General features: G+C 42.8%; 1 protein-coding gene across 1 annotated transcript in view; it reads right to left on the reverse strand.

The window, feature by feature from the left end:
• Positions 1 to 21019, reverse strand: part of RPP40 (ribonuclease P/MRP subunit p40) — a 699670-nt gene that overhangs the window by 74419 nt on the left and 604232 nt on the right. The window contains exons 6-7 of the mRNA XM_078688048.1: positions 18062 to 18260; positions 1261 to 1395 (exon numbers count right to left, since the gene is read on the reverse strand). Of these exons, the coding sequence (XP_078544174.1) occupies positions 1261 to 1395; positions 18062 to 18260 (334 nt within the window). The remainder of the gene's footprint in view (positions 1 to 1260; positions 1396 to 18061; positions 18261 to 21019) is intronic.

Raw genomic sequence — 21019 nt, forward strand, 5'->3', positions numbered from 1 at the left:
TGATTTACCATCCACATATATACATGAATGACAAAATGAATGATTTGATTGTCTCAAATGTATGAATTATTCATATAAACATATTAATGGTTTGATATTGTGGTACAGAGTGATATGTATGTGATTAATTGAATACAGCACTTACCCATTATAAGATGGCCGCCACAAGTAATGATGTAATTACTAGCCTTGTGCCGTTTTTTATGTTTATTCTTTTTAGAACATGTGACAGGTTGTCATTACGGATTTTATTTAAATCACACAACAAAAAAATGCTGGTTTACACTGACGAAGGCGGCAATGCCGAAACGCGTTTGTAACCTTGACATTTACTTGCAATAGTCTTCTGCTATTAAGATTCTTGGCGAAACCACGCTACAGCGGCTTTGAGTGCTCTTTATTGAAAACGAGTCCCGAGGACTGTGGGACTTGGTGTTGTAAATATATATATATATATATATATATATATGTTTTATGACTTTATGGTCCAATTCAGTTTGCTCACTGAATATTAATTAATACTGGTGTAGCCAACACATGTTTTACCCCCTACTTTTGGCACGCAAGCCTGGCGTTTTATCAAGGCTGAAATCTGAGGAAGCACACAATCTAAATACTGACGTTTTCATGAGTACATTATAGTGCCATAGTCATACAACCAAAACAATAAAACTAAGGTTATTAACATAATACCTTATTGATGGATTCTTTTTATTTTTCATCACTAGGGAATATACGGCAAATATATTGGGAATAACGCACTCTATTTAATGAAATTAGGAAAACCATTTCGTGTAGTGTTATTTTCATGCCTGAGGCAAAGATGGTGCCTAAGGATGGGGCTTACAATGGAATGGCATCAGTACTCTTCATGACTCAGAATCAAAGGCTTCCACACCACTGTCCTTACACGCTCTACGAACAATGCTGAGGAAGGCGCACAGCGTGGTTAGGGCAAGGGCGACATACATTGGCAAAATAATATTAAATTGCACCCAGATGTGTACCCTGGGGACAAGGACACACTTAACTGTCATATTATTCTTTAGTATTGCTATGGCCGAGAGTGCAATTTTTAAGATGAGGCTCACAAGAGAAGATATTTTAAATTCTATTGTAACAACAAGACCAGGAAACAGACTTCCCAGCAAGATGATCTTACTTCCAGTTAAGTAGTAATTACTTGTTAACCCCCGGAACGTTTCTCAATTAGAGCTGCGTGGAAATGGTATTTTTAAACCACATGCAGTTATCTCTTACCGTAAGTGCTCCAACAGTTCATAAACTTTTTCAGGAATAATGAAGCCAGTAACTGTACACAGATAAGCTTGATCCAGTATTGTGCTAGGATCGGGACTGCCATATGTAGATATAAAACTATCTGCGTGATTATTGCTAAAAAAAAAATATGAAAGTGAAAAAGTATTATTTGTACCATCAGTTCTAAGCGACGAGAAAATGAAAAAAACACAATAGTTCATGCACATTTATTTTAGTCTATTAGCTTCTTAGCCTGCTCAAAGATGATCTCACTATTAACCCAATAAAAAAGAATACTCAAAGTTGCAGAAGTAAAATTAAGCGAGCAATAGCGAACAGGAGTCTTCCGTGAATATTAGAAAACAAAGGACATCAAAAGCTAGTTTGCAAGAGAACATGAACACCAAATTACTAAACAGAAACAGGCATAGATTAAGCCAACAGGTTTCGCTATTTAAAGCAAATGCTTTGCAGTGTGTAATGAATTTCATGCAGAGTGAACTGTTTTTCGTACTGTCTGCATAATCAACACAAGTAGGCCTGTTGCTTTCAGATTCTCTAAAAACCTGAAATGGGCAATGCTGATGGTCCTAAGCTCTCCATACAATTAGAAAGTACTGTCTCTTCGCGGCAGGTTAGTACAGGTTTCCTGTGCTAAACAGCACAATATTAAAAAATAATCCCAAGGCTCTAATCCTCTCAATGTGAATTATAGATTAACGTAGGCCCAAACCATAAGTGCTTTGACCAATGTCGTCCATTATGGGGATACTGCATGAGATCTCATAAGACACGTTATTTGCTTTTAATCGGGGCCACCATACTTTTAATGGTATAGTGGCAGCATTTTTCATCAAAAAGGGCTCCTATATCGTTTATGCCAAAATGGAGAACACAGGAGTATAGAGCTCAAAAATTCGTATTAATAATGTTGAATTGAACTACTGGTGTGGGAAGAAATAATTTCACAGATATGGGTAAAATCGTGAAACTACATTACTGACGAATAGGGGCTAAATTCTGCATTCTAGAAACCAGTGGGGGTGTCTCACCCGCTGTCCCAAGCAGCTGCTGGTAAAACAGCAGTGCCCTACAGCTCCACACAGCAATTTCTCACTGTTGGAAATTTCGTCGCTGTGTTTGGGACTTCTGGTCGTGCACACAAGAGCACGTCTGCCTACTGGCAGTGTCCGAGAGTTACATCAGGGAATTCCTGCTATGGCTAAACAGGTAAGCAATGGTGCATATCCTTTATATTTTTCTTTCCTATAAGACTTTTGTAAGCGCTATTTTTGATTTCATTGTCTTCTTTTCTTTTTCATCGGGAAACATCTCTATGCTCCCCAACAAGCGCCTCCTTCCACTAGAAGTTTCCTTTTGCTTCTCATGTACCCCATCCTTCCTCCCAGCTGCTCCTAAATCTCTCCTTCACTTCTTCCTGCACAGGATTTGATTCATGGGGATCCTCGTCCATGCAGCCATCCCTTCTGCTACCCCCATTTCTACCATATTCATCACTTTAACTGTGCCCATGCTCAGACTGTCCACTTTAGTTCATGTTGATGCTCCTTGACTTTTTTTGTTTTAAAATTGAAGGCTCTGCGGGCCTCAACCTTTCTGGTTCTGATTAGCCCACATTGTATTTTGCGAGGGGTGCACTCATTTTTCTTTAAGAACTAAAAAAGAAATCTGATTTCTACTTTTTAGCTCTTGAATTAAGTTGCCTTCATTATTCTAAATTTTAAGCACATAAATAAATAGTTATACCCTTTTCCAGCAAAGCGCTAGTTAGCAGCAGAGGGTTATTACTTGTAATTGTAGTTCTTCACCATAAGTATCATTATAAATCCCATAAACGCATAGACAAAATGCAAGACACGGAACCTTGGACATATTTTACAAAGAAAACCATTTTCCCCAAAAAGAAAGAAAAGATAGGGAAACACAAACAATGTTTACATTTGTTCGATCTATTAAATTACCAAGCAGACTGGGCAAAAGGGAAGAATGGGTGCAAAGCTATCAAGTTAATGGGGATGAGTGGTGACCCAAACCTTAATTCTCCATTTTAACTCCCATATGAAGATATGGGATCAGATACAGAAAAACACAGATGCATTGAGTTACATCAAATTTACTTACTATTAACATTAATTCCACTTTCTTCTTTTCAAATTTGGTTTAATTCAATCCACTGTTTATTTTTGCATTTTTAAGTACAAATGCATTGGTAGCTAAACAGGAATATGGAGAGGTAGGTGGGCTTCAAAATGTCTACACGAATATGGAGTCTTATTGACTAACTATGGCTGATGATTTTTCTCGGTCTCTCACGTTGTGAGGTTAAAAGACCAGCAAAAAATCTCACCATAAGTTCCATTTCACGCATCCTGTTTAGAAGAGGGTCTAGATTGTTGTGTTCTGGGGTGCCAATTCATTTGTTTCTCTGGTAAGGTTAGGACGGCAAGGGAGGCACTATAGCTAGTCGGACTCAGAATCATAAACACTGAGGTGGTATGGTGACTCTACATACTGACGTTCTATATTTCCAAGCATAGTTCTGTTCCTAAGCAGAATCCCTGCAACAAGTTCAACCATTATACTGTGATGACAGTCTGTATATAGTGTGATTATAGTTATACTCCTACCTAATACTACCTATCATATTGAAAGCAGTCTCACTGGAATAAGTTGTGCGGATCCATTTAGCCTAGTGAAGAAACAGTAGTTGCACTGAGGTCCAGGCACTAGTGCCTGGTGAATGTGTGCCTGATCTTTCACGTAGTGCCTGCCCTGCTTTGTGAGGCAATGACCCATCGCTGAGTTTTAAGAAAATGCAAGATTCTTTCTGGGCTTGAAGATGAACTGGAAACAAAAAACAGGAGACGGCTTGTTTCAAGCGGATGAAAATTGGAAGTACTTCGTACATGACCTGTGGGATTGTGAGTGGTGAGCTTTATCCTTGGTGAATTTTGAAAACGCCTTTTAAAATGTAAGCAACTTATTATTATTGCCTACCCTTCTTAATGATATCAAAGCCAGGTGAAGTGCTATTTTCCAGGAGAAGATCTTCAACTCAAACTGGTGGATCAGATTAAACAGAGGTACCATGAACTGATGGAGAACTTTATTCATCAGCCAGGGTACAGGTAGGACGCATACAAGTATAAATATTGCAAAGAGATGGTCATGAACTTTTATAAACCTTTGAAATAACCAGGAAGTGAGTAAGATGCTCTTCTATCTGGAAAAATAGCTGGGGAAGATGCACCCTAAATGATGCATATTTAAGGCCCTCTCCAATAGGCAGATTTGGCATAATCTAGTCAGACTGTAACTATGTACAATAGACATAACAAGTCTTTATTTGGTAATATAAGTCTTGTGAGTCGAAGGCATGTAAGCCCTTACCAGGATTTGCCTGCATTCTAGAGGAATGTCTAGATGGCTAAACTCTGTGTTCCGAGAGCAGGGGTAAGGCTAAGAAATGTTAAGCTGTAACACAAAACCTGGAATTATTGCTTCAACAGATGTGTGGCATGGATCTTGATGGCAAAGCCTAGGCAGCAATAGATCATGAACCAATACTGCCTTGGCCATGACAATGCGATAATAATCAGCATACACTATTGCCTCTTTGCTTATGACCGTGGGGACCAGGGAACATACTGTGAGACAATCAGCAAATATGTTGCATCAGGACATCAAACACCTTCTGCCTTGAACCAGTGTCTGTCGGTGAAGGACCGGCATATGTAGCTCATTCCAGTTTTGAAGTACTTGAAGGTATTCAGTTATCAGGCATACATTGCTTCAGATGGCCAAGGTTTCAACACTCTTGCATTTCTGACAAGATGTGGGACTTTGTGCCTTGCTGTTTGACAATATAAGATATATATGTAGTGTTGCCTGTCGCTAATAACACAGACTCTGATGTGTATTTTGCCATCCTCAGACATTCTGTAGAAAAAAAACCCTTCCTTTTTTGAAACATCAGTTGTTATGCTATAGCTGGGACTCTGGAGGTGGAATAAAAGATTGATTGACATACTATTGAGAATTCTCCATCACAGAAGTGCCTTTTTCAGAGTAGTCTAAACTCCATTTGGCCACATTCCTGAGACTGTTACCATTGGTACTGCAGATCCTGTTGGACAGAACGCCATCTAACCTGGCAGAAGTAAATCAGAGGAATGCAGGACAATATGAGCCCCCCGTTGGCTCTGATAAGAGCCATGCTGCACTTGCAGAAGTCTATGGCCATCAAAATCAAGTTTGTAACCAGTCTTGGCATGAGCTACCTTGCCTTTGGTGGTATTCAGGATGACCCTTAGGAGAAGAGGCATTGTGGATGATAAAGGCTTGATGTTGAAAGCGTGCCAGGCATGCTTAAGTGGAGGTGATCGCCTCCTGTGCTAATGGTGCTTTTAGGAGTCACTCGTCTACATACTGAAATACGTGGTGGCCTCGCGTTTTCAGTTGGGCCATTACTGGTGCCAGGCACTGAGTAAAAATTCTTAGGGCTGATTTCACACTGAAGAGATGAGCTTTGAATTAATAATGCCGGCTGTCCATTGAGGTTCAGAGGTATTTAGTGTGCTTCAGAAGAATGGTAATATGGAAATGCACGTCTTTGAAGTCAACAGAAGTCCAGCTTGCAGCAGTGAAATAACTTCCTGTGAGTTACGCTCCTGGAACACTGATTTTTCAGGAACTTGTTTAAAGTCTCAAGATCCAGGATATGCCTTCAATTGTCGGTCTATCTTGCTTTACCAGAAACAACCTGGAGTAGAAACGCGGATTGTGCTTGGTCCTGGGAAACTTTTGTTATTGCTCCCTAGAAGAACAAACGCAGGACCTGCAGTTGCAATTTCTGAAAATCTGAAAATAGTGTTGAAGCACCCATCGATCAGATTCAATGTTCCTCCATCATAAGGCAACATTGGAGATTCATCACCCCTCTTAGAGGTATGTAGTGGAGCCATTGGTTGCTGAGAAGTCTGTTGCTGATAATTCTACAGGTGCCCTGAACACTCTTAAGAGGAGTAAGGGACCAGTACCAGTAAGGGATGTGCCGATGAAGTAGTTGCTGCCTAAGATGACAGACACAGAGACACAGATACGCCTTAGTCCAAGAGAGCCGACTGTGTCGCCACAGATTTTAGGGTATAGGCAACAAAGAGGCCAAATATTATTAAATATTATTGGGAGATTATTGGGATTTCCACACCTTTTTGGTTATAGTGTTCCAAATGCTTTCAATGACTTTCTGATGTAAGTTGGCATACAGCAATTTGTTCTCTTGAAAACCAGAACTGGCTAGTTACTCAGAAAAGTCCAATGCTGGCATCTCCTGAATCTTACGTTGTAAATAAAGATCATGCACACCGCTCTTCTTTTGGCCAGTGTGCAGTAAGGCTTGAAGAAAGATCTTTTCTCTTTGAGAGGATTATCATAGTGGGGCAAACCCTCACTTGGCCCAAAACAATAACCTAAAATAGACTCACTTCAAAGTGAAGCTAAGGCCACGCATGGTCCAAGCTACATAGGGGAGAACAGATTCATTTTCTAAGGTAAATTAACCTGAACAATCAGACACAGCTCTATCTAGGGATTCCCTCTCAATTAATCTGCAGGAAAAATCGGAACTATGTTGGCATCAAAAGTAAGTGGAGTGCTGAGTATATACGCCTATTTGGCAAGACTTTGGGCAAGGTGGAATGAGATGACTATTCTACTAAATACTGTGCGTGATCAAGAGGGAGAGATAGGACCAGAAAGCTAGTCCATGTCCCCGGATTAATATGAGGTTTAATCAAAAAAGAGACTAGCTTAAATTATTTGCAGCAAATAATTATTAAGGGAGGGGGAAGACTCTGGTATGTTTTGTCACGGAGTGTGAACACCTGGCAAGTGTGTTCATAAAGCCCTCACCCACGGGTACTGGGACCACCGGCCAGCCGTTTTAACATCACTTCCTTAACTATCATCACTGCACACTCAGCAATATACCAGCTCCGCTGTAGTCAGGCGTTGAAGCACACCCGGAGCACGCTAGGTGCTACTGGGTGGGCCCGATGATGAAGCATGCCACCAACTAGGTTGGTGGGTGAGGGCTTTATGAACACACTTGCCAGGTGTTCACACTCCGTGACAAAACATACCAGAGTCTTCCCCCTCCCTTAATAATTATTTGCTGCAAATAATTTAAGCTATTCTACTAAATAAACACCATTGTTTTACCAATAGACATGTTATCACGGTTTACTGGTATGCTAGGGAAGTGGGTAAAAGCAAGTCTGACAATGGGAAAGATTGAATCTATGAAAGATCCAGTGCTGGAGAACACAATTAAAGTTTTGTATGCAACATCAAACATATAACACACATTATGCTGCAATTGAAGAAGTACCTCAATGTTTTCAGCTACATATCTTGATACCATTCTTTGCCAATGTAATATGTAGGAAAAAGTCTGTCCCAGTCAATTATGTTTCTGCACTAAGCTTAACTAACTCGGCATTTTGTTATTTCTCCAGGCAAGCCCTTAAGCTTTTCCAGAAACTGTACACCCAGGAAATTTAATACAACCCCCCAGCATGTTTTCAGTGTTAAGACCAGTTCATCAGAATATTCCTATCCACAGTTCAAGGCATAGAGAGCAGAGTCATCTCCCTGTAACAGAGCTAATCTAGGGAGTGACTCAGCAGAATAGTTATCTTAGTCTAGAACGAGTAATGCTTTCTTCAAGGTATTGCACACACTTAAACAGCAGTCACAGCCCCCGGGCATATGCTCTGTAAGACGTTAAACAAACTGCACCATATTGACCTTGAAAATGTGAATAGCTTCTTAAAGAGATTGCTCGGTCGAACACTACCCTGTTTTAACAAATCTTCAAACCTCTCACATTCCATCATGCAATGTTTAACCACACATCCCTATTTCAACTGTTCCCAAGGAGAGAGATGACAGTATTTTGTTCTCTTCAGCCATCAACAACAGTCACCATAGATTTCATAGGCCTTAAACCAGTGCTTAATTTAAAAAAAAGAAGTGTCAGGCCCCTTGTCAGGTCACTGCAGCTTGCTCCACCCATTGCTCCTGCCAGCACTGCCAAAGAGAGTACAAACTCAACTACTAACCAACACATCCTTATAAGTGTGACCATTCAGACTACTCCACGCCCTAAAGGTATACGAGTGGTTTGGATGGTAAGTATTATTCATTTTCGATGTATATTGAATTAATAACAACTGTTGTTGTGCTCATCTCTAAAATACAGACCGTGCCACTGTGTGGCAGAGTGTCATATGCACCGGTGTCGAAAATCTAGTGCCTGTGCCTAGCACCAGAAACCAATGGCTCAAATTCAGCATAGCATTAAACATACTATTTTGTCACAGACTACGGTCACATGCTCCTTGCTCTACATCAGGAGGCAAGGCATTTTCATGGCTCGTTGCTAATTTGTCTTCCCAGCCTTATAACACTGGAGACCTTGCAACCGTTGATTGTTTCATTCTCAAGAAAAGCACAAAGTATTCTATGCCTAAACCCTTAGAGGGAGCCGTGATTAACCAACAATGGAAGCCACTATGGCCCTGCCAGTAGAATGTAGGAAGAAATGGGGGGAAGGGTTACGTTCCAATATATTTTGATATAGATATCATGCCTTCTGTGGCAATTGCTTTTGTTTAAGCGGATGTCACGTTTTCACAAATTTTAAATAATTAGTATTATTATATAGTTTAGTAAAGCGCATTGCTACGCTAGCCAGATTTCCCAGTGCTAAGTAAACTAAAGGAACAGATAATTTAAAAAGAAGGTCTTCAAGAATTTGTGAGAAAGACAAAAGGATTTACAAGATCTCATGGAGGCAGGTAGCGAATTCCATCATCTTGGACCCAGATAGGTGAAGGACTCACCTACCTGTCTGGCCCTCCTAAATCTTGCGACTGTAGCGAGATTTCGATTGCTTGAGCAAACGGATTCACTGAGACAGTAAGGTGTCACCAGGCATCTGAGGTAGAGTGGACCAGAGTTTGACAAAGTCCTATGCACATACCACTGCGCTTTAACTTGCTTCTCAATCGAGAGCCAGTGAAAGTCTCAGAGACGATTAGAGGCAGAAGAATGCTTGGGAAGATGGACCAGAAGCTGGTCAGCCGCATTCTGGACTACCTGAAGGCTTCTAAGAGAAGCCATAGGAACCCATAGATAGACAATATTACTGTAGTCCAGCCTAAAGATGTTTATTGCCTGTATTACAGTTCTTTGGGCAGAAATAGGGAGCAGACAAAGTATTTTTCTTAACCACCTTAGGATGCCAAAACAGGTGGAGGCTACCCTGGTGATTTGATAATTCATCAGAAGTTTATTATCCCAAAAAAACATCATGTTCTTAACAACAGAAACAGGGGAGGGAGAAGTCCCCAGAACATAAGGCCAATAGTGGGGGCCCCTAAGATGAGGTTGGTTACCCACCAGCAAATGTTCAGAATTATTCCTGTTCATTCGAGTTGTTACTTTCTTGAGGCAGAAATTGAGAGTATCAGAGCTGCAAACTTCATTGGGAAAAAGAGAGACAATGATTTGGGTATCATTAGCTTAGGAGAACCGAGTGAGTCTACAGCTTTCCACCACATTGGCAAAGGGGCGCACATAAATGTTGTAAAGTATGGGGCTCAAAGTCAAACCCTCAAGAACACCTGAGGATAGAGGGCATGAGTTTGAAGTATGATAGGATCAAGGTCTAAATAACTGTCCTTTGGACCGAGTAAGGGAGTATCCAAAGATCAGTTTTGGCCATTTCAGAATGGCAAAAAAGTCAAGGCTACTTTGGTCACCTGCGGTTTCATTGGCAGGTTGTAATCCAGCCAGAAGCCTAGGTTCAGGAAGAACACCTAGTGCTAAGGTCCCCAGAGCAGAGGGATCTTGCCCAGCACCATTACATTGGTCTTATCGCCATTTAGTTTTAAAGATTTGGCATTCATTCAGGTGGAGACAAAACCCAGGCAAGAGTTCAGTGCCCCAGAGTTGTGATACTGAGCAGACAACAAGGAGAATATGATTTGGGTGTCATCCGCTCTCCTCTCATCATTTCCGTTACCGGGGAATACATAACTCGCATGTCAGCCCGGCCGCGCAGCGGCTGCGCGCAGCGGGCACACCGAAGGCGCAAAAAAAAGGGAAGCCCGTCTGCGCCCGTCTGCGCCAGGCGGTCGCCAGACATGCTGCCAATCTTACAAAACCAAAACATACTTATGACCGGAATGAGCTGTTAGCATTCAGGACGCTGTCTGTTAGGTGTCGGGTCGACGGTTTGGTAGGTTTAGAGGGTCCCTTCAGCTGTAAATGCTGTGGCTTCACATCTATTATCCCTGTAGTTCCACATGCCTGCCCCCCTTTCCCAGGCAAAAGTACGATTATTTTCCAACTGAATTGCCGCTCCCTGGTCAAACATTGCGTTGATGTCTATGATCTTTTGGAAACAATCTCCTGATACCCTGTTTCTAACCGAGACTTGGCTCTATGAAGATTTGGTGGTGATTCCGGGGCTGGCACTCCCAGAGTGTTATGTTATTCATACCTTTAAAAGAGAAACGAGAGGTGGGGCATTGCGGTTATTGTCAAAACCGGCTAACCCTGCACCTTCATTAAACAGCCCATTTTGGGCTGTGAATGTGCTTGTTTTAAAATTGCTTTTAATCCTAATTATACCATGACTGGTTTACTGGTTTATCGTCCCCCGGGCCCATCCACGGTTTTTAGGGAAGCTCTTGCTGAAACAGTCAGTACTTTGGCGGTCACTACCTCTAATTTTACAGTCTTAGGAGATTTGAACCTTACTTTTGATAACCACCTTGATGTGGATGTGGCCAATCTGGTGGCAGATTTAGCTGCTTGTCAGCTCGATCAGCGTGTCTCTGGTCCTACACATTCGGCTGGTCATCTGCTGGACCTTGTTTTTACTAATATTTCGTCCCTCACAGTCCAACCGCCGGTCCCTATGGTTTGGTCTGACCACTTTTTAGTCCCCTTGTCTATTCAGGGCACTGTACCTGTGCGCAAATAAGACAACACTCTCTCCCTTAAATGCCTGTGGCACAAATTAAATTGGGATCAACTCCAAGCCCAGCTTTCTGCTACTGTTCCGGTGTTACCGATGGATCCTGACAAGGCTAATTTGGCCTTTTCAGATTGGATCAATCAGCTGCTGGATAAGCTGATCCCAGCTAAATGGTCCATGAATGGGCACCTCCAAATATAACCCGTGGTACAATGACAAATTAGCTGTGCTGCGGAATACCTGCCAAAAACATGAAAGGTTTTTGAGAAGGGACTTTGACCCGTTAACTAAAGATCGCTATTGGGATGCTGTAAAGATCTATCATAAGGCTATCCATACTGAGCGTGCTGCATTTTAAGCTAAAGAAATCAGTAACAGCACCAATCCCGCTAAGAGTATCTTCCCAATTGTCTCAGGTCTTAAAAATCAGAAGGGGGCCGCTGGCCCACTGATTACCTCGAACAGGCAATGCGAGGAGCTTGCCTCGAGGTTTTTTAAAAAGGTAGAAGACATCTATAAATGTTTTCCCGCAGCCCAAATTGCCTGCCCTGATATATCCAATAATGGCATGATCGCCACCTTAGAGGTTTTACCTCAGATTCAGCAGGACCTTTTACTTGCCCTCTGCGCTAAAATTAAGTCGGGCTCACCGGCCGACCCAATGAAACCTGATCATTTCAGGAAAATGTTACCAACTATTTCTCCTCTCCTAGGTCAAGTGATCAACAAATCACTCGGCTTAGCTGTCATGTCAACAGCATGGAAACAAGCTAGGGTGATACCATTGCTAAAAAAAAACTCATTGGACTTAAAAAAACAGAGAACCTAAGGCCAATTTCATTGCTTTCATGGCCTGCCAAGATCATGGAGGCATATATTAGCTCCCTTTTCTCAGACCACTTGACCTCCAATAATACTCTAGATCCCTCGCAAAATGGCTTTCGCCCGGCCATAGTACTGAGTCGGCGCTCCTGGCGGTGACAGAGCATCTCAGGACAGCGATGGACGCAGAACAGACATCGGCACTGATCCTTCTCGATCTCAGTGCCGCATTCGACACTGTGTCCCATGCAATCCTGTTGCGCCATCTGGAAGAGGCTGGCATCGGTGGCCTTGCTTTGAAGTGGCTAGCGCCATTTCTCTCTGATAGGACTTATCAGGTGATTGCTCCCCCTTTCTCCCCGTCTGCCTTCCCGAGCACGGGGTGCCACAGGGCTCTTCTCTGAACCCTGTGCTCTTCAATTTGTATGTACAACCTTTGGCTGTAATTGCCAAGAGCAGAGGACTGACTGTGGTCTCCTACGCCGACGACACTCAGATGGTGGTAGCCCTCTCAAGCAACTCTAAGCATGACGCCTCTAAGTTTCAAGGCGATCTTGCTGCAGATGCCGGGTGGATTACAGCTAACTGCCTCCAGCTGAATGCCAGCAAGTCGGAGGTGTTGCTGGTGGGTAGGGATCATGGGTTATGGAATGAGTATTGGTGGCCCACGAATCTAGGTGGCCCACGAATCTAGGCACCCCCCCCTAAACAGGTTGTAAAAAACTTGGGGATTTGGACGGACAACTCTCTCAGTTTCCAGACCCAAACGAAGAAGGTGGCGGGCACCTGTTTCGGTTTGTTGCACAGACTTAAACCTATTTTGGGTTTCGTTGATGCCCCGACCAGACAGATCATCATTCAGACCTTGATTACATCTAGGCTTGATTACGCAAACTCTCTGTATCTGGGGGCTAACAAGGTGGAAGTACACAGGTTACAGGGAGTACAGAACGCCACAGCAAGAGCTCTTCTGGGTCTGCGCAGAGTCTGTTCGGTGACTAACACAATCTGCCGCCTTCATTGGCTGCCTGTGGCTCAACGGATTGAGTTCAAGGCTCTTTGCATAGCCTTTAAAATCTTGAAGTTCGCCTCCCCAAACATATTGACTGATTTGCTCTCTTTTTACGTTCTCTCCCATCAGCTTCGCTCCATGGGCCAACATTTGCTAGTGGTCCCTCTGGTTAGGAGGACTCGGGCCGGAGGGCGCTCCTCCCGGTACAGAGCGGCTATTCTCTGGAACTCACTGCCCCTCCATATTCGAGGCCTCAGCAACTTCCTCGGATTCAGGAAAGCTATCAAAACTTTTCTCTTTCCCACTGTGTAGGTCGCTCTGGTTCCCCCCTGCGTTGTGGTTGCCTATTTGCTGTTAGCGCCGGAACCCCTCTTGGCTGGGGCAGCTGTCGCGCTCTACAAATCTTTTAAATAGAATAGAATAGAAATCTGCATAGGAAAACAAGGTGATATCGCAACTTTAAACCAAGTCAGCTAATGAGCTTAGACTGCAGTTACGCTGCTCTGTTCCTTCACTGTGTGAGCCTCTCTTTTGCTATTTTAATATATTTTATTTTAACAATTATTATTGCTGTTCTTCTCACCCGCACCTGCTGAGGGCTTGTGATTATGCTGGAGTTGTTTTGTTTATTCTTTTAATTTCTTAATTTCTATTTTTATCACTGAGCTTGTTTGTGGGCATATTGTGGCAGGTACCCCCCCCCCCCCCGAGTGATTCCAACTTCTGTATATCACATTACTATATGTCTATATGTCAGGAATATATAGCCTATATTTCTCTGTAAAATTCAATAAAAAAATCCCCCCTCTCCCCCAAAAAATATATTATACTTGTGTCACAATTTGTAATGTTTTAACGGACTTACTTGCTGCTCCTTACCCGGTCCGCTGCAGCTTTCTTTGCTGACTGTGCAGAGGGAAATGGAGCATTACTGGTTTTATTAATATACTTCCAGCTTGGTTAGCAGGTTAGTTGTCAGGTGGCAAGGTCCAGAAAAAGCACATGACTGGCGGTACGCACAGTGCCTAGACTGCTGGTATACTGCTCCGTTCCTTCACTGCGCAGAGCCTCTCTTTTGCCCTTTTAATCTTTTTTTATTTGCGTCGCAATTTGTAGTATTTAACTTAACTTACTTGCTGCTCTTTTCACTTTTTGCCGCAGCTTTCTTTGCTGATTGTGCGGAGGGTAGTGGAGCTTTACTGTTTTTCTTAATAAACATTCGGTAGGTTAGCAGGGTGGTTGTCGGGGGACAGGGGGAAGGGCGGAATGGCCATAAAAACACATGGCTGGTCAGACGAGTGCAGCGGGTGCTCCGCTGGCACACCTAAGGCAAGCCTGTCTGCGCTCTTCCGCGCCCGACCAGGGCCAGCGGCCTCTGGCTGGTCCGTTTCAGCCAGAGGTAAGGTCATATAATGCACATTTTTAAAAACTCATTACATCTGGTTTGTAATGTACGGTGTCAGGTCATTAACCCTTGGGTGAGCCCTTTCACCTGCAATTGCTGCAATTTTGCTGGTTCCGTTCCTTCTGTGATGAAGGTCACACTCTACAACACTCGCCTGCTAACCTTTCACTGATTGAAGAGAATGGTAGACTTCACAGTGAGGGGCCTTCAGAGGTGTAACATCTGAATCAGAAATTTCACTTCTTGATTCTGAACTGTTGTTCTCTCCCTAAACATTTATTTAATTTTCTATGAGCTTATAACCCGGATGCACTACTTCTTACTGACACCTGGCTACTAGCAGGTTCTCTGCCAGATATAACTATGGCACTTGCTGCAACTATTTCTTTAGTTAGGACAGAAAGACAAGGCAGGATAGGCAGAGATATTGTCATTATTTTTTTAAAAGTCTATAAATGTAAAATTGAAGAATTTGTGGTACCAGAATGTGAAGCTCTAATTTTTACACTTTTTCTTACTTCTAAATTTAAATTTTCTGGGTCCTTGTTTTATCGTCCCCTGTGGCATGTCAGAAAGTGGTGTGCCTTCCTACCTAACTTATTGGCTACTTACATTCTGGAAATGCTGACATTCCTGTACTTGGGAATATTAATCTCCTTCTTGATGACCTGAAGAGCAAACAAACATTCCTCTTTTATTGAGAATTTAGGCATTCTCAGTTTGACACTTTTTAATCGGTCGCCACACATATTGCGTGGCATCTTTTGGACCCCCATCTTCTCTAACATAAAGGATTTGATGATAGACCCTCCCTATCCGCCTTGCTGGTCAGACCACTTTACTGTGCCTTTTAGGGTCAAGGCTCCTTCTCCTTATTTCTACCGTATACGCTCTAACTCGAAATCGGATTTTAGGATTTGGCCCAAACTTAACATTTTGACACTGAATGAGCAGTTGCTTGGTTCTAAGCCTATTTTACAACAGGCTGGTTTGAATAAAGCCACAATGCATTACTGGCTCACTGAGGCTATTGATGTTTCTGTGCAAACTACCAGCAAATGGGCAGGTAGAATTTACCCGCCAGCCCCCTGGTTCACAGACACAATTGAATTACAAAGAAAAAGCTGCAAAGTGCTGGAAAGACGCTGGAGGAAGTCGCTTGCTGAAGAGGCCAAGATCAAATATAGGGAGTCTTTAAAGGGTTATCATGTCCTTTGTAAGTCCATTCGTGCCACATATTCTACAGAAAAAATCACTAATGCCCAGAATTGACAGACGACTCTCTTTAAGGCGGTAAAAGATTTATCGGATGCTAGAACTATCTCTCCTGCTACTCTTCTTTCCCAGAGCCAATGTGATGAGTTAGCTCACTTTTTTCAGAAAGTGGAAAACATTCACTCACAGTTGGCTAAAGACTCTTTGAATGCAGGTTTTAACTTAATAAGGATACTCTGAATTGGCCATTGGGGGAGGCTAATTATCTGGGTTTTGGATTTTGCATCTTTTCTAGCTGCCTTAAAATCTATTAAATCAGGATCTCCGCTGGATCCCTTACACCAAATAAGCTTACGTTACTGGAACCGCCCTTTTTAACCATGATATCGGAGCTCCTTAATTCCTCATTGAGAGAAGGGTTCCTATCTCAGAGGTGGACGCACGCCATGGCCCTTCCTCTTCTGAAAAAAGCTAATCTGAACCCTTGTAGCCTTTTGAACTACCGGCCCATCTCTCTACTACCGATCGTCTCCAAAGTCTTGGGAAAGTTCTTTATTAGTAGAGAAAGATCTCATTCAACTGTCTCCCAGCATCACATCCTAGCTTCTGCCTCCCCATTTCATTTGACATCATACCCGTCTGCACAACATCTATAACATTCCAAAGGCATTTATTACAGCTATCCCAATACCATTCAGTTGGCCATCACCTCTGGTCTGGATCCAGAGTGTACTTTGAGGGATAGGTTTTGGAGCTACAATACCCGTCCCATTTCACCACTGGTGGTTAGTCCCTTTAGACTTTTAAGATAGAGGAACCAGTTATTAAATTTGCTATGGGGACATTTCTCAAATTGGCCTTACTTGAGAACTGATTGATAAGACTGTGTTTAAGAAGAGTACAGGATTCTGAGAAAGAACGTGAGAAGGTACAATTTGATTCACCACATCAAAGTGCGTCTTTTTAAAGAGGGTGACCTTGCCAGGATCAGACTTCCTGGTCTTGTTGTACAGGTCAGTCTAAGTTTTCTGATTCCACCCAAATATTAGCTGTTAGTGAGAGATTCATAAGAGTTCAGTGCAGCAAATGGCAGTGTAATAATAGAATTGCCTTGGTGAGCAGTATTACTTATTAATACACTATTAATTCAATTGGTTGATTACTGGTAAGATAGCATTTCTCACTTGGTACCATCTTATCTTCTGATGCACCTATGGGTTAATGGATATGTCCCAGTGGATGAGGTTGGTGTTGGTTAGTGGGGAAGGGGATGGGAGGAATGCATGTGGACGGTAAACATTGGAATATACCGTTAGTGGGACAGGTAATGGAAGGACTGAATGTAGACAGTCTACAAGACGGTCTACAATGTAATGGAAGGACTGAATGTAGACGGTCTACAATGTAATGGAAGGACTGAATGTAGACGGTCTACAATGTCTGATTATGCTTTGAATGGGGGTACTGGAGGAGATTTTATGTTGGTCCCAAGGGGCTCCAGTAGTTTCCTGACAACCATCATACTGGAAGGATTATGTTGAATGTTAACAGTTCACTGTTTTAGCTTTGTGTATCTTGTTTGAGTGTGTTGTATTACATTGTTGGTAATTCTTATGATACATTTCTGAATATGTCTTCTATTTTTGTCCTTTCCTGTAACAATGTAGTTATGTTTTGTTCCTCAATATATAAAGGGGAAGATTTCTTATGCCATGGTTTTCCCCTTCCCTGTACTGACTATCTTGTGCCATTTACCGTTACATTATGCTTGATGTGATGGTTGTAGGGTTCTGAGATTGTTAGCTGAAGAACCTTTGTGACCAGTGCAGCTGACATCATATTCAGGAGATTTAACTTGATTAAACCATCTTATTTGTATCTCGTATTTTGTGCATGGGTATCTCCAACTTAACAAGGATATTATAATAATTTTTGACAATTTTATTTAATTCCTTGAGTGTACACAGCATCTCATATTACTTTTGTTTGTCATCATCCATACTGTATTATTCCTATTTTGAATAAATAAGAAAAGCTTACAACTACAAGTTGTTCTACAAAATGCCATTACCTTTAAAGTAAAAGGAGCACAACAGACAAATCACTCAGTAACAAAAAGCAAATGTTTTTTTACAAATAATTGTACCTATGTATTTGTATCCATAATATTGGAATGGATTTGTAAAACATTAATAATGTGTCCACTGTAATAGGTTTACAACATCAAATTGATATTTGTGCACATACTCCACAGAACATAAGTAAGGATACACACCAGTCGACATTGTTTGAAACTGCTCCTATCCAGTCAAAGAGCTCCTCTGCACTGCATGATTCTTCAGGTTTTCCTTTATGATCTAGATTCTGCAGCACAGGACATGGCAAATCTCTTAAAGTCCTCATATTCATTTTTGGACAATGCTCCTTTGTTTCATATTTGGAAAAGTATGACTTTATCATTGATTCAGCTGCACCTTAAAGAACACAAAAACATAATAACAGTAACTATGTATGTGTGAAAATTGTCACAGCATTCCTCAGTCTGACAGTAACAATAATTCAACATATGCTCTTTCAACAGATTTCTCTCATATTCAATATAGAAGAAAGGATTGTGGAATGCACAACGAGGAGCAGACTTGAGGTCTCCTATCCCTGGAGACCCTTACAACCCTTGAAGACTCCATCCACCACCTTCCTAAGTGGCAGACAGCGGGCCAAGGGGGCGGGCCTCCCCAACACGCTTAAAAGTGCCTCTGCGATCCAGCAGCGCAGGACACAACAAGGAGCAGACTTGGGGTCTCCTACCCCTAGAGACCCTATAACCCGTGGAGACTTCATCCTCCACCTTCCTAAGCGCCAGGAGGCTTGGCTGCAGACAGCTGGCCAAGGGGGTGTGGCCTCCCGCATCGCACTAAAAAGTGCCTCTGCAATCCCAAAGCATGGGACACAACGAGGAGCAGCCATGGGGTATCCTAAACCTAAAGACCCTTACGAACCTTGGGGACTCCATCCTCCACCTTCCTAAACACCAGGCCAAGGGGACGGGCCTCACACCTTGCACTAAAAAGCGTCTCTGCAATCCCGTGAGACGTGCCCGAGCATATGGGTGGGCCCGTCCTGCGCCCGTCAGTGGCAGCAAGCGGCAGGACCACCCCCTTGGATTTCTTACTTTGGGTCTTCATCCTCTGCTTTGCACCATGATCATCTCTTCCTTGTTACCAAGGTACTTTTCCTCTAATGCAGACTTCTTCAGTGCTTTTTAAATTAAAACTGTTTCAGCTTTTGGAAAAGGAGAAATCCGGCGGGCATCACCTAGTGACACTGGGGAAACTCTGCTACTGATTCCCAGCTCTCCCGTTCCATTTTTGTGTAATGGAGAGTGGCAACAACGGGGGGAGTGGTTCTTTGTGTGTATTGTCTCAAACCTGGCATTGAGGGAAGTTTAGTCTTTATTGAGTGTATGCTCGGCCCTCTGTTTTTCTGAGGTTACCTTCTTGTGGGGGCGATTAAGTTTGGTGTAATTGCTACCTTCTAATCCCAGTATTATTGTTTGAGTGCCAGAGTTTGCCATTACTTCTCAGATTCTAAAATGATAAAAGGAAGGCAGCGGAAGGGGTCCCAGCATCCTCAAAAACAAAAAAGAAGTCCCTATCCTGGGCACGTGGCAACTGCATAATGAACAGAATTGGAAATGTACTATCCGAATGAGAGAACATTATTAACCTAAACTCCTCCTCTAGTGGTAATGTTACCAATCTTACTATAACTGCGCCCACCAATCGTATCCCCAAATGTTTCACAAACCCCAGGTGTGAGTTGGATCGTTGTTGGGGGAGGAATCTATTGCACCTCCTAAATCTATTGTCAAAGAGGAGCCCCTGACTAAACGTAAAGAAGCAGTAATCGAGTGTTGAAAACACTTCTCGATTCTTTGTCCTCATGTTGATTTAAACGAGGGGTCTCATGCTGATGCGACCAGTGCTACAAGCTTGGAGTGTTATTCAATTCTTTGATGTTTAATGGGTGTAATTGGGGATCTAAGAGAGCAGGTCATGCACTGAAGAAGGCAGTGGAGAGATTTAAGGAGAGGGAACGTGGGACACAATACTCCAATCTTGTTAAAAGTATTGTTTTGGCAGGTGGGGAAAGGGTGGAAAACCACTTGAGCAGCAACCATGGGGGGCAAACCTTTTGCTACATAGAGCTACGTCCCAACAGCTTCCATCCCACCCACCCCCAGGAAATATTATCCCTCAGATTATCTCAAACCGCCCCCTAAACCAAAGTAACAACCCTAGGTATACAGGGCAACAGTCTGGTTTCCCATTGGGTGGGACCCCAAAGGTGGGAGTCATGTTAGAGTGGAGCCCAAGAGCCATGAGCTTATGTGGCCCTTCCTTAGAGAGTTTCCATATGGCACAATCTAGAGGGATGGCACGCAACGCTTTTTATATTCTCAGGCAGACAGGGCATCATCAGGCCACAATCAACCTCACCCAGATCACCAAGTTGACAGTGAGTGCCTGGGAAGGCCATGAATCAATTACCAACAAAGTTACGCACTGGTTCAGACAAGTCCACAATTGCTTTTCTATAATTAGAAGCAACATAGTGGGTGTAGAAAGACTCTCTAGCCCCGACGACCAATATGAGAAGGTGAAGGTTAGGTTCTCTCATAAGAACATAGTTGATATAGCTATAGCCATAGATTCACAATCTATCCCCCAAGCTAATACCTGCATCCCTCGCGCCCGGCGCTGATGTCAGTCTAGACAGAGTTGGTGCTGCTCAAGCTAAGAGAGACACAAATAGTACACATAGTACCGAGACCACGCTGGTGGAAGTTACTGATAATATCAGAGCGCTGCTGGACAGCAGTCAAGCGGTACTCTTGGTGCTGCTTGACTTGTCCGCAGTGTTCGATACCATCTCCCACCACACTCTAATTGGGAGACAGAAGAACATAGGCCTTAAAGGGAATGCCCTGAAATGGATGGATAACTTTCTGCCCGAAAGAACTCAAACCATTCACCTTGGCCCCTTCCGCTCAGGGAGTACCACAGGGCTCCTATCTGAGCCCTACTCTTTTCAATGTTTATATTACCCCTTGGCAAGACTACTGAGAAAGTTAGGATTCTGTCTTATATCTTACATTGACGATACCCAACTTTTTCTTTCCTTTGACAAAACTAATTCCAACATTCAAACCACTGTTGCGGAGGGTATGAAA

This window comes from Lissotriton helveticus, chromosome 4_1, assembly GCF_964261635.1.
Source record: "Lissotriton helveticus chromosome 4_1, aLisHel1.1, whole genome shotgun sequence".
NCBI lineage: Eukaryota > Metazoa > Chordata > Amphibia > Caudata > Salamandridae > Lissotriton > Lissotriton helveticus.